The sequence below is a fragment of the Cyphomyrmex costatus genome, unplaced genomic scaffold (assembly GCF_001594065.2).
Source record: "Cyphomyrmex costatus isolate MS0001 unplaced genomic scaffold, Ccosl1.0 scaffold166, whole genome shotgun sequence".
Classification (NCBI taxonomy): Eukaryota; Metazoa; Arthropoda; class Insecta; order Hymenoptera; family Formicidae; genus Cyphomyrmex; species Cyphomyrmex costatus.
In genome coordinates, this window is record NW_017275674.1 from 147,417 (window position 1) to 161,200 (window position 13,784).

Consider the following 13,784-nt stretch of genomic DNA (forward strand, 5'->3'; position numbering starts at 1 on the left):
AGGATAGCCACTGGTGGCGAACAGTTTACCGTATCCTGCGACCGCGTTCTGCACCTGCGCGGCCGCCGCCGCGGCCGCAGCCGCCTGCACCTGCGCCGCTTGTGCCTGCGCGGCTACCAACTGCGAGGCCGCTGCCGCGACCGGCAGCGGCGGTTGCGGCGCAAGCCGTACACCTAGAGCGCCGAGCACTACCCGCTTACCGAGCGCTAGCGCGCCCGGTTGCACCGCCTCCTTCGGCTGCGCCTTCTTGCACTCGACCTTCTTGTTCTTGATCGTGTGGAAGTGTATCTCGCACACGCGGTCCACCACGTCCTCGTTCTCGAAGGTGACGAAGCCGAAGCCGCGATGACGTTTCGTTTGTTGATCCATCAGCATCACCGTCTCCTCCACTTTCCCAAATTGATTGAAGTAGGCCTTGACCTCGTCGCTGCTGGTGTCCTGACTGACACCACCCACGAAGATCTTCTTAGTGCGATTGGCCTGTTTCGCGCGATTCTTCGGCGTCGCGTGCTTCGGATCAATCTTCTTGCCATCCAGGGTGTGGACGGGACACTTGAGGACTTTGTCGACGGTACCGGGCTCGGCGAATGTGATGAAGCCGAAACCGCGGCTACGCTGTAACCGAACAAGCCGAGAACCGGCACGATGCACAAGGACCGTCTATTGCGCGTCTCCCTCTTTTTTCTTGCGACTGTTTTTCGCTCTCGCAATCGAACACGCTCCCGACATCCGACTCATTTTTTTTTCCCGACTTGATCGAGGGATACCGTTTTTTTATTCGCACTTTTTTTCGTTCAATTATCGCAAGATCGCTCTAAATGTTTAGGACGAGTTTTCATGACCATGAAAACTTTTTACGCGTTGGGACAAAGCTGATTATAATTTGTCGATTATTGCGAGTAAAGTACCACACGATTTTCATCAAATTACTGTTCACTTCTAGCCTGCTCGAATAGTCACCAAAACTGATCCGTTCGTCTTCTCCCTAACTAACTAAATTGCGGGTTCGATTCGGAATATTATAGAAATGCTCTATGATTACGAAATTATCCTGATCTTTAATAAATCCTGCCTTCGATGATCTCTCGTAGCTTTTGTTATAAACGGTTAACTAGTGCTACCAAACTACCATTTGCATGCAAGACTGTCCAAGCCAATGTTTAAGACAAACATTCTAATGTTACGTGAAACAAAGACTGCGATAAGACTCAAATCCATTACGAACGTTAAGGAGCTACTAATATATATATAATATATATATAATATGTATAAATATTACGTCTGTCCCACCCACTCTCGTTCGCGAAATCTCAGATATTACACCCGCATTCGACATTTACCGCCTGCAAATCCGACAAAAGAAGAAAAAAAAAACGAAAATTCTGCCTCTCCCACCTTCTTTTAATATATAATGCGATTAATGCGATTAATAATACCTAATACAATCTACTTCTCTTGATACTTTATCAGCAATTAATTACACCGATTAGTACAACTTCTCATCTACTACGGTCTACTACGGTATATAGTTTCGTGCAAAAGTGGAAGGAGAGATTGCTTGGTGCATCGAATCCTGTCGAGGTAAACTCCTTTCTCTCGCGGCATTTTCGCGGCCGACCCCCCGCGAAGCACGAGGATCGGGGTCGAGCCGAAAACCGTTACCGGCAAATCAACAGGCGCGGCATGAACGCGATTTGGAAACGCGTGGGCAACATACGAGGCTGTTCTACCGTAAATTGAATAACACAAATTTAAACATACCCATGACATTATTAACGAAACGTTCGACCAATAGAAACTATTTTTAAAAAGTAGGTTTCTAATCATATAAATTGTACGTAAGATGCATTTAGGAGTATGACTGAATAAAAATTTAGAAACATTAAATTAGGAAAAGAGATTAGAAAAATCAACTTGTCATTCAAATTTAAATTAAATGATACTATATTGCACGCATTCTTTCTTAATTAATGCGTCTTTGAAATATTATCAGAACGTGACCGATGAAAATGCGAGATATGAACGACTTTCGTTATTAGCTTGACAGCTGATGAATTAAATAACGCGAGAGAACAGCCTCGTACAATAAATAACCGTAATTGATCGGGCGAGCAAGCCGAAAGTGATGCTCAGATAGGTAAGACCGACCTGCGTCATCGGATCCTTCATGATGAGGACATCAGTGACTGGGCCGAACATGTTAAAATATTCCCGCAGCTTTTCACTGCTCGTCTGCCAGGAGAGGCCGCCCACGAAAAGCTTGCCCGGCGCCGGGTCGCCGCCGTTCGGCGTACTCCTGCCGGAGCTGCCTGAATGGCTACCGTTTATCGGCACCAACGTGTTGTGGAAGTCGTGCTCGATCGCGCCGTTTGTTGCCTCCATGCCGGCGCTGCGAACAAAAATAAATCAATCGTAAGACCATTTGCGGTCAAGTAAAAATCCACGTGCCATTCCGGCTCGTGTAGGCCAGCATCAGACTATATGCATCGAAGATTGAGATTGAAGACTGAAAGATTGAAATTTAACCAATCAAAACAAAAGGAACTAAAATTTCTTTCCTCCTCATTGGTAAAATTCAATCTTCGTTGAGTAATCTGATTAGTAGGCCTCACAGTCTTCGTATCAAAAGCTGTTAAATTTCAATTACAATTGTATAAGTTTTTTAAAACATCAATTCCATTTCTTGCAAATTGTATATTATACACTGTATTCACAGCATTTTAATTGAAAATAATATTGTTTTTTCTATAACAGTATTAATGAAACGAATAACATTTTATTAAAACAAGAACATGATATACTTACTTATTTTATTAATAAATACTGTTAAAGAATTAATACGATTATTTTCAGTTAAACTACTGTTAAATGACTGATATTAATGCAATATATTATTTTTTCTATATATATATATTTTTTATTTTTATGATATATAAACATTTTAACTACAAAGAGCTTGCGTTAATAATTTAATACTAACATAATTCGTGCGCGAATTAAATTGTACATCGTGTTAAATACAAACGGATTTCTATTGATTACATTTTGCAGCCATTCCTTGGGAAAAGCGTTCGTGCAGATAGCGATAAATATCTCACAATATCGACAGTTTTATTAAGAGCTCGTATATTTTTCTTGTTTCAGTTGATACCGCTCGTCTTACTGAACGCTTGCGTGATGCTCGCCGTGCCTTCCATGGTCTACCATAGACTGTTCGTTACTACAATTGACGTTCAGTAAGTAGTGGGTTCTATACTCTTCCGGACCGATACGACGCGACGGTAAAGTAAAACAAACACTCTGTCTCGCGCGACAAGGTGTAAAAATAATATATCATTTCGCAAAACGATCGCGTCAGCAAACCCTGGAACTTGGACGGAAAATATAGCGCGACCCGTCTATTCCTGTAAGCAATCTACATTCTATGTATAACGCCGATGTGTTAAGGTCACTGTGTCTGCCGAGAGCTAACGACCTTGGCACTGCCACGTTTTATGTCTACTTACGAGGAACTTTTACTTACGCCGTGTAATATGCCAAGCGGTCCGTTAAAAAAATATATATAAATATTCTTATCACAGAATCAAGTAAAAACGGGAAATAACGTTTCTCGTTTACAGCGTTCTTTCGCATTTGCAACTTTTACGCATTCGTCAGGATTTTATGTAAATCGCAAAAACTGCACGCGAAAATAAATATATCTTTTCAAACAAGCGAATAATATTGTTGTCTTTTTAGGATGACGGATTATCAGAGATACGAAATTCCGTCGGTGCCGAGATTTTACGACCTGCGGAATCCTCGTAGTTTGAAGGTGAGTTGTTCGCAAAATCAAATGCACGTTTATTCCTGACATTACAAAAGCCATTTTCTAGTAATTACACTTTTGACATTTTCATAAAATTTATTTTTCATGAAATAAGTTTTTAGCTAGTGTTCTGGTTCTCGTTTCATCCAAGCTGTATATGTAGAATAATCGATAATCTCATGAGGAAAGAAAAACAATGTGTCCGTCCATACCCTGTCTCTCGCAATATCCATAAATTTCCGACCGTCCGCTGCATTGCCACCGAACGCGCGCTTACATTTAATATCTAGAGGCACGGATGAGCGCCAATATCTGATCAATTATTACGCCTGATGTAAAACATTCAGTTAAAGTAATTAATTAAAAGCAACGTGCACGTAATCTGTAGAATTACGTATCACATATGACGTTTGCTATTATAAAACGAGATCAATTCCGACAGTGATGCCATTATCATCCTTAACCCTGATTAATTATTTTTACAATTATCTATATTGATTAATTGCGCATCGTGTTATCGCTGTCTACATCCGCTTATATTCGGCGTCGCTAAATAATTCGTGCTATGGCTGCATCTCACGAATCTACTGTGCTTAAAATGAACCTATCGCGTTTAAAAATCTGTTACATTGTTTTATTCCGAGAGTCCTTGTCTCTCTAATTGATAAATTACAAGGTCGTTTCATGCCGTGTAATTTAATTCTTAGATGCAAAATAAAATGTGCAACACAGTCGATGAAATGCACCGTGGCATCTTTCGTAGAATTGTTTTGCCTCTCGCTCTTATGCTGTAACTATATGTAATATAATGATAAGCATCGAGTCACGAATTTTGCCGTCGAGAAACGAGAGGTTTCAAAATATTTAAAAAATTTAGCTAATTCCGAAAATAGTTTTGTTAAACTATCGAGATTATTATTACAAGACGCTCAAATTGGTCGTTAGAATATCGAAACTTTTCGTTTTACATTGCTCCTCATGCTTGAGATTCCTTCGCAATTATTTGGATTGGTCCAACGAAACTATTTTCAAATCTATATGTAACTAAATTTTTAGAAACTTGAGTAAAATCGTCCTTTCCGTGTAGCTGCAGACATTCTGTGCGCGTTTTACGCACGTCCGATACATTCCTTCTTTTATTTCAGATAGTAAGATATCTCATATATCGCGAGTAACAAACCAATATCCCATCTAGGAGCAGTACCTGGCTTGGTCTCGCCCATCTCGTGTCTCGCATGTGACTCGAGAGATACGTACGAAACTAAGAGAAAACTATGGTCGTTCCGTCGTGTATATCTAACCGGAGATATACCGTGCCGTCGCGATGCCTTTTCCCTCAGGATCCCAGCGTCGTAACGCGTCGTACATTCACCGCCAGCACCGACGGCGTTGCGTTCGTACGGCGGGGGGTTGCGCGCGGGGCAGGGCAGGCAGGGAGGCAGGAGAGGATGGCGAGTGGACGGGACAGCGGGGTGCGCTGTGTAGCAGCGGGGTGGACGGTCGGAGGAGAGCCACGACGGGGTTTGCGCGTTAGCCCGGTTCGGATATATCGCCGCGAGCGGCATGGTCGACATGCGCGCGACGAAGGGTGTCGCGGGAGTGTAGGGCGGCGGGGTGGTTAGGCATACAGGGGTTAGAGCAGAATGGAGCGCGGCGAGGGTGGAGCGGAAGGTTCGGACGAGCGAGAGAAGAGAGGAGAAAGGCCAGGAGGGCGAAACGAGCGAGTCGTTTGGGGTTGGGAGTGGCGGCGGCGGCAGCAGCAGCAGCGGCGGCAGCGACGGTGGGACGAAGTGGCGCGAGGGAGAGCGGGTAGTTGCCTGTCGTGGGGCACAACGCCGACGAGAACGCGCAGCCGGTGGATCAATACACCCCTCCGCGGTGTTCTTCTCGCCGTGTGCGGCTCGCACCACCGCACGGCTCTCGGCACCGCTCGCTCGGTCATGCCGGCTTCGGTTTCCCAGATCTCCCTCCTCCGAGGAAGCCGTGATCGGTCTCACCAAGGAAAACGTCTTACGACGTTTCTTCTCTTCTCTCGTATTTTCTTCGTCTCCTTTCCCTCAAGCTTCCTTCAACGTTATAATTATTAAACTTTTCTTTTTTTATTTTCACGCTTTTCGCTCTTATCGTGTTATCTTACTCCGTTCACTCCCATATTGAGGTCGTACATCTCATTTCCATGGGAGACGTTTATTGCCGTCGATATCGAAAAATTCTCCAGACGATTCTCCTCCCCCCCCCCCATAGGATAAAAAAATACAAGTTGGAAAAGGACGTCTAGAGTACGATATATCGTTTGCGTCTTCTCCGCGATTTATCATATCGAGCAACGCCCGTCCCTCAAAATTGGAGATGTTTTTCTCGAAATCAGAATTTTTCCAACACGGCGGATATCTTTAGATTGTCTCCTATTTGGTCCAAAGAGAAAATCGATCAATGAAACATCCGTCATGCGTGCGTGCGTTCGTTCGTTCGTACGCACGCACGCATCGAATCACGGAGACAGGATACTTTGACAGACAGAATAAAATTGTGAAAAAAAAATTTGCAAGTCGTAATTAGATTTACGCCAGAATTAACGTATCGTTTTTACCAACAAATGGAATCTATGTGAAATGTTTTAAAATTTTTCTAATTTTCTAATTATTTCGGAAAATAATGTTTATCTGTTTGTGTTCGTGTCTTCGCAGGTTACTTGTTTGTTCACGCGAATTTAAAATTGTGTGCAAAATAATTCCGCGCGTTGCAGATTTAATTTTCTCGTTGGTGCGTCGTACGCTTTGCGGTTATCGAGCTATCGCCGCGAAATCGAAATATCATCGCGTAAACTGAGATTTAAAAAAAAAACCGTTTGATGTGGCTCGAGTGGACGATTGCACAATCGGCCAGCGTGACGCGGCTTATCGACTATTTAATCGAACCATATTGTCGTCGAAAAAAGGTACTCCGGTGAATATATGGTTTTCGCGGAAATGTAAATGGCGATCCATAATCGTTCAACGGTGCGATCATAAACGCACATTATAAAATTCATGAATGTCCATAACGCAACAAGCCAAGCATCCTCTTTTCCCGATGACCTCGATCGTCTTACGTTACGACGGCGAGGACGGGACGTGAGGTGAAAAAGTGAGTGAAAGAAAAAGAAAAAATGCAGAAAAAAGGGAAACAAAAGAGAGAAGGGTAGCGAAAGGGAGAGGAAGAGAAATAATGATAGAAAAAGAAGGGATGAGAAAGGGAAAGATAGGAGGGAGAAAACTGGATGGTTGAGGGGTGGCGAGACCAGTGTAGTGAGATCGTATGTACTTTCAGTATTTTCAGTATCGCTAGACATCCCTAGTACCAAGCAGCAGTCTCCGCGTCCGCCCCCAGCAACGTCGAGGGGTCGTACTCGGTCCCCCTCTCGTGCCGGTGCTACTCTTCCGCGCCCTGTGAGTCCCTGCATCCCTCTCTGTCGCGTATACACACACACGCACACAGGCACACACACATGCGTACGCTTTCTCTCCCTCTCGCGCATGCGTGCGCACATACACGAGAGCGGAGGATCATATCGAAGACGAAGAGGGTGAGTTTTCCTCGCGGTGGGAGAGGCTCGAAGGTAGAAGAGCCCCAGTCATAGTGGGGAGGAGGCGGGTGGGTGGTTGGGGAGAGGGTGCGGAGGCGCCGCCGCCACCGAGCGACGCAGTGCCGTCGGGACGCTCGACCGAATGATACGGCCTTCGCAAAGGGGTATTTTTCGCCGGCCGCCATATCTCGCTCGGCAATCCGTTCGACTACTGCACCGAGAAGCAGTCGGGAAGAGAAAAAGAGAAAAAGAGAGAGAGAGAGAGAGAGAGAGAGAGGAAGAGGTCGAGAGAGAGAGAGGGAGCACCGAGAAGAGCAGTACCAACCCTGAGAAAGGGAAGGAAGACATCGGAGAGAAATCAGTCCACCGGCCGGGGATATTGTCCTGTCACAGCAGTACGCCTTTAAAGAGTTACTGGTGTGATGGGACATTGTCCTCGTCCTGGTGGTTTACTTCCAACCACGTCATCATCGCCATCGAGACTTGTTGAGATATACAGAATGTGGAAAGTGTATCATCGATTAAAAAGTCGAATTGGTGTCGCGCACTTTCGCTAGATGGTTTTCGCGATTAAGGGGAACGATAGAGGGTGAGAAGAAAAGTGGGGACGACCCGAACGAAGAATTTTACGAATGTTTGCATTGAGGTGAATTTCTACGAACGAAGACGAAGAGGAAACGCCCGAACGCGACTGTTGTGTTACGTCGATTACCGGATTTTTAACTCTTGTAAACTATTAAATTGTCCTCGATACTCGTCAACGTGGACACACCATGGTACAGCGATGGTATTTCCAGTCGATAAGGCAGCTTCCGAGAGGCGCGGCTACTCGCCATCCTGGTCGATTCAAAGAACCGTTCTCGCTTTCGTCAACCGTCAACAGTTTTTTTTTTTCTGTCCCTTTGTTAAAACGCTGAAACGCAAAATTATTTTCAAAGATAGTGGAAATTACGTTTTCACGTGATCGGTTCGTCCCGCAAGAAGACTGAATCGCCAAGGATCATGGAATCACGATGAATAACAGAGGCGTTCCGTTATCGAAACGCATCTACGTTGTGCCTATAGCCCGCAAAATGGCCGGAGCGCGTCCGTGGATATTCCTGCGCGTTATCGTCGCGCAGTGACCTCTTCGTTGAGAAATAACATCGCGTGTTGCTCGTATTAATTCGGAAAACGCGGATCCGCTACGGGCCGGTCGCCGCCTGGATGAGCTCCGGAAATTCTCTCGTTCGTCATCGATCGCGCAAACATGATAGGTAATCCAATCGAAAGTCGGAACTGGAAGAAGGTCGTAGTTTGTAACATAGTTTCGGTGGAGGTCGGATGTGTCTACTCGTCATTCGTGTGAGATCGATACTTGAATAGACAGAGAATTCGCGAAGGGCAAGCTTTGCTCAGGCTGATAAATTCACATGAAATCATAAGGAATTGATTAAAATATTGTCTAAGGAATACAACGAAATTCGGATATTTATCAACAGAGTCATATTTACGGTGTTACGTGATATTTCGATACTTTTCGTGACGCGTGCTTCGATACTTCGTTGCAAAGTAATCAAAGATTAAAAAAGGCAGCGGCCTCGTTCTCTCTCGTTGTTATTTATCTTCTTCTATTAATTCCGCGCCTACAATAACCGCGCCACGGCCATTTACTGAGTAATGAATCGGCCCTGTTTCCGTTTACGACTTAGCACACGGAATTGGAGCGACACTGCGAAGGGGTGGCGGACAACGGGGTCGATGAAAAGGTTGAGGTCGATCGTAAGCCTTCTGTCACCACTCTTTTTTCCTTAATTTTTCTGTTTTTTGTCCCTTCTCTTTCAAGGTTAATTTGACTTCAATATAGAAGAATTGATCTTTACTATATACAATAAATGTAGTTTCTGACTCGGTTCTCCGTTCTATTTAGAATTCATATTCACAGTAATTGCTTAGACTGCGTGCAGTATTGTAAAAAAAAAATCTCATCACTCTTACTCTTTCATGATTACTTCAATTTCAACATAAAAGGAGATCTCTTCGGTAAATTCAATTTTTATTCAGTCCAAACGTTGTAGTACGTTCTCAAAGCGATTATTTAGACCATAATTCTATAGAAATAACAAAAAGAAACAAATTCGAGGATTTTATTAGACTGTAAACAATATGAGACTTGGTATAGATAAAATTGAAGCGGCAAAGCGGACTATCTTCCCACTCGGTGTTATATCGTGGTCTTTTTTCCATTTGATAATGCCGTGGGAAAGGAATTGAAATAGTTCCGTTGTCGAGTCAGAAACATTATTTCTAATTTGGTCCGTATTACCTTTTGATAGTCAAGTTTTTCTCGGTTGAATTAAGTAATATTGGATATCGATTTACATTTCCATCGACGCAAATTTAGATCCGGCTGAAAAGGTTTGTTCTTCAATTATAGACGATACGAAAATATCGTTCTATGTATTCGATCGAATGAGATTTTGGAAGAAAGAACGTTGTGTAATCTGATGAGACCTTCATCTGAGATAAAAAGAAAAATTGCTCGCAAGCTCGAATAACCACACAAATTACTTAAGCTTCTCTCATGAAAGTTCAACGAAGAAGAAATATTCTTCCACGATCATCGATCTTGCTTCATATAATCCCACAGCATCACAGTATTCTTTGTACAATATTCTTACATTGCGATAATTCAAAAGCTGCATTATCGGATGCATCTGCAGTATTCTCATCTTTTATTCAGTAGTACCTTCAAAGCGCATCACCGTGTGTCTCAATAGTCACAGTCATGTGTGGGAAAAAGTTCGAACGCGAAGAGATAAAGAGGAGTCGAGTCGGAATAAGATCGGAGGTAGCTCTAAAGTGAACGATTTCAAAACCAGTGCATATTTAGTATAATTAAACGTCAAGCGAAAAAATGTGGAGAATTTTATATTAGAAGACGACGGTGCGTTTTCGACTAAATGAACACCTGCTGAATGCATTATTTCTTTTGGGATTTGATTCGCCCATTAGCCGGGCGAGGCATACCAGGTCGGAAAAACAACAGCCCTATTAACATGACTTGTTCCACGTCGAGCTGCATTGATAAAACTACTGAGGTTGGATTTCGCACGGTTGGTAGTGGTGATGCGATGGTGGGTCGTGTGTTCGTCGTGAGGGATACAAGTGTAGGTTACATGGATAGAGGACCGATGGACATTGGGGTGGGTTTGTCGTGCAATCCTCCCCGATCCCCGCGCAGGTGGTTCAGGGCACCGCCATGAGGCGGCAGCACTGCCTTCATCCGTGGATCACTAGCATCTCTACAAACATTGCTCTTTATGCGAAGCGGTGTCTGCAGAGGTGCCAATGATACAAGGTTAATCTTAGCTGAGACGTCGGGTAGTTCGGTGCTCGGTCCACGGACTAACAATGGATCCGAGTTCGATCCCATCCGCGTCTCACGTAGAAACCTAACAGTGTCTTGGATTAAAGAGCATAATTTCTCCACTGACGCACTCTTCTAATTAAAAAAGTTAAGTTTGGTTAAGTATATGGTAAAGCTAATTGACAAACTTCTGTGATGTGATTTGGACATATTGCCTCCTTACTTTGCGGAGGCAGGAACCAATAAATAAGAGAGGAAGAGAGAGAGAGAGAGAGAGAGAAGAAATTATCTTGATAGAGAGAACTTCAAAGACTTAATATGTAAATTTTGTAGTCTGTATCTAAATAGGAATTGAAAATGGTCAACAAAAATGAGAGCGGCCTACGCACATCTCTCCCTCTCATTCTCTTTCCTGTTACACCGTTGAATAGAAAGAGATAAGACTAGTTGTTTTCCTATTTTATTCATTTCTGTCGACTAGTTTGACACACGGATGGCACAATCTACAGATCATGTTTTTCAAGAGTAATACGTCGAGAGAAGAGAAAGAAGATCGATGCAGAGAGAAATCTCAGTGTGTCTTACCATCGGAACGCGGAGGAACATGGTGGAAAAGGAAAGGGAAAGAAGGGGAAAGACTTCGCCATATTTAAATCCTCGTGAGAGTCTTTAGATAGAGAATTCTATAAGTGTGTAGAATCTAGATAGAGTATACACTATATTTGGCACTCGCAGAGATGTGTAGTTTCTTAGTGTATTACTATTATTAGTATTATTATTAGTATTGTTATTAGATATTCCGCTGTAAGACGGTCTGTACGATCTTGAATAAATTATACCGATATCGGAATTTCTATTGCTTACTCCAATTTCGCTTTCGATCGGTTTTTATTGAATTATCGATAATTCATTATCTCGATTTGCCAATTAAGCGAACTTGATTCATTGCTAGAGAGAATCATTTACTTCGAATTGCAATTATATTTTTGACAATATAAGTAATTTTTTGGCAATTTCAGAACTACGAAAATTCGCGCGCACACGGAAAAGGAGTGTCCATGTATACGTGCGTCTGTTAGTGCGACAATTTATTGATAATTAATGTGAATAAATCGAAAATAAATAAAAAGTATTTCGATAACGAACAAACACGCAAATGGCACATAAAGTAACTTATTAGAAAAATATATGTCCTTGAGCAATTTGCATGCTTTGCACGTTGCTATCAGAGTAATTAGATTATATGCACACGCTGAAAAAAGTCCGGTTGCATTAATTGGAATTCTGGTTAAAAATGAACAGATTAGAATTTTCTGGTTGAACCTATTATATTATAATACATAAATTCTAATCAAGATAACAGAAATTTATTAAATCTATTTGATATAATTAGAGTTTTTTCTTTCGTTCATTTTCAACCAGAAAATTTTACATTCGGTAAATGTGTTAGATACTGTATTCTAAAAAAACGCTTCTCTTTGCCATCTCCCTCGTCTTATCTGTGTACGTTCCATGTCCGTCTATCCAATAGAAAGAAATTATTGTTCAGATTAAAGAAAAAAAAATTCAATTTTCATTCAACAAACAAGAGAGAAATATTGCAAAGAAATATAAAATGTAAAATCGTAATTTCAGCAAACGAAAAAATAGAATAGAAAAAAAATATTTGAAGTGCGATTTTCGAAGTGTGAAAAAATGTAAGAGTGACAACGATCTATATATATACACAAAGGCACACATACATATTATATATACAAATTCTCGTATATGAAAAGCGACGTACCTTCTCTTTAGAACTCTCTTTAAAGGTTTTTATAAAGGGAACGACTGTGCAGTAGTAGTGGAACGAAGGGCTGCGCCGCGTTTTAATTTATTTTAATTTAGGCGATATTAGTTTTAATTAAGGCGCACAATTAACGCGGAACACGTCGTCGACTCGTGACATGACGCGCTATAAACGAGACGAAGATAAACCTTTAAAAAGCTTTAGGAGAAGTCTGAGTAGATTTCAGGTGGAATGTAAATACTGATCGTACGTTGCCGGAGTGTATTCGTTAGAAGAAACGTCGCGATATTTTTATAGGACTCTATACACGTACGCATTTTATTCGATATTCCATTAAAATTTTCAAAGATGAATTTAGTTATTAATGAAAATGTAAAATTCGTTACAATAAGAAAGAGGAATACATAAAAGTATTTTTAAGATGAATCTATATTATTTAAGGAAAATCAGAAAAAAGATATAAAGAGATATAATATTAAAATACATAAAATCTAACTAAACAGAGATAAAAGCATTTAATGTAAATTTAAAGAATAGAAAATTACTTTAGAGAAAAAGAAATAAGTTTTATTTTTATTCTATTATAAAACATATACTATAATTTCGTTATTTTCTTTGTGTGTGAAAAATTTCATACAAATCTGCCACTTTTGCAAGTTTTTTGCGTTATAGCAGTTTAGGAACTATTCCTGTTTGTATTTCTGTTGAATAATAACACTTAACTTATTTTTCTAACACAACATTCGACCCGGAATTTCTGTATCTTTTTCCATCTTTCTCCCGAGCATTCCCCTCTTTCCAAGTTTTCCTTCTCTGATTCTTGTATCCAGCACTCACATTATTGGATCAATACGCGAGATTCCAATTAATCTACGGGGGGTATTCCCCTCGACAGATGGCCAACGGAAAACACTATACACAGTCTGCCATACCGACCCTCCCAAAACCACATCATCTTACGCATTATCCAGCGCATAATAGCGTGCTCTAAAAATGGCTCCGCGATAAAATTGTAAATGCAAAAATTAATACGCAGTAACTTGCATGATATGTATTATTGTTATTTTATATATTTATCTTATACTTTATATATTTTTTTATATTTATCTTTAAATAGTAAAATAATCAGAACGCAGTATAAGTTTCAATGAGCAAACTGAAATATTGCGGAAGTAGAAAACTATTTCAGTTTAATATCATATTGATGTTTACTGTTCTATATTTCTTCTATATCTGTATTTCTCTGATTCAAGGTTAGTTTTAAAAAATTTGTATT

At 41.4% G+C, this 13,784-nt stretch overlaps 1 protein-coding gene across 1 annotated transcript in view; it reads right to left on the reverse strand.

The window, feature by feature from the left end:
• Positions 1-13,784, reverse strand: part of msi (RNA-binding protein musashi) — a 61,934-nt gene that overhangs the window by 385 nt on the left and 47,765 nt on the right. The window contains exons 2-3 of the mRNA XM_018537177.1: positions 2,149-2,389; positions 9-615 (exon numbers count right to left, since the gene is read on the reverse strand). Of these exons, the coding sequence (XP_018392679.1) occupies positions 9-615; positions 2,149-2,389 (848 nt within the window). The remainder of the gene's footprint in view (positions 1-8; positions 616-2,148; positions 2,390-13,784) is intronic.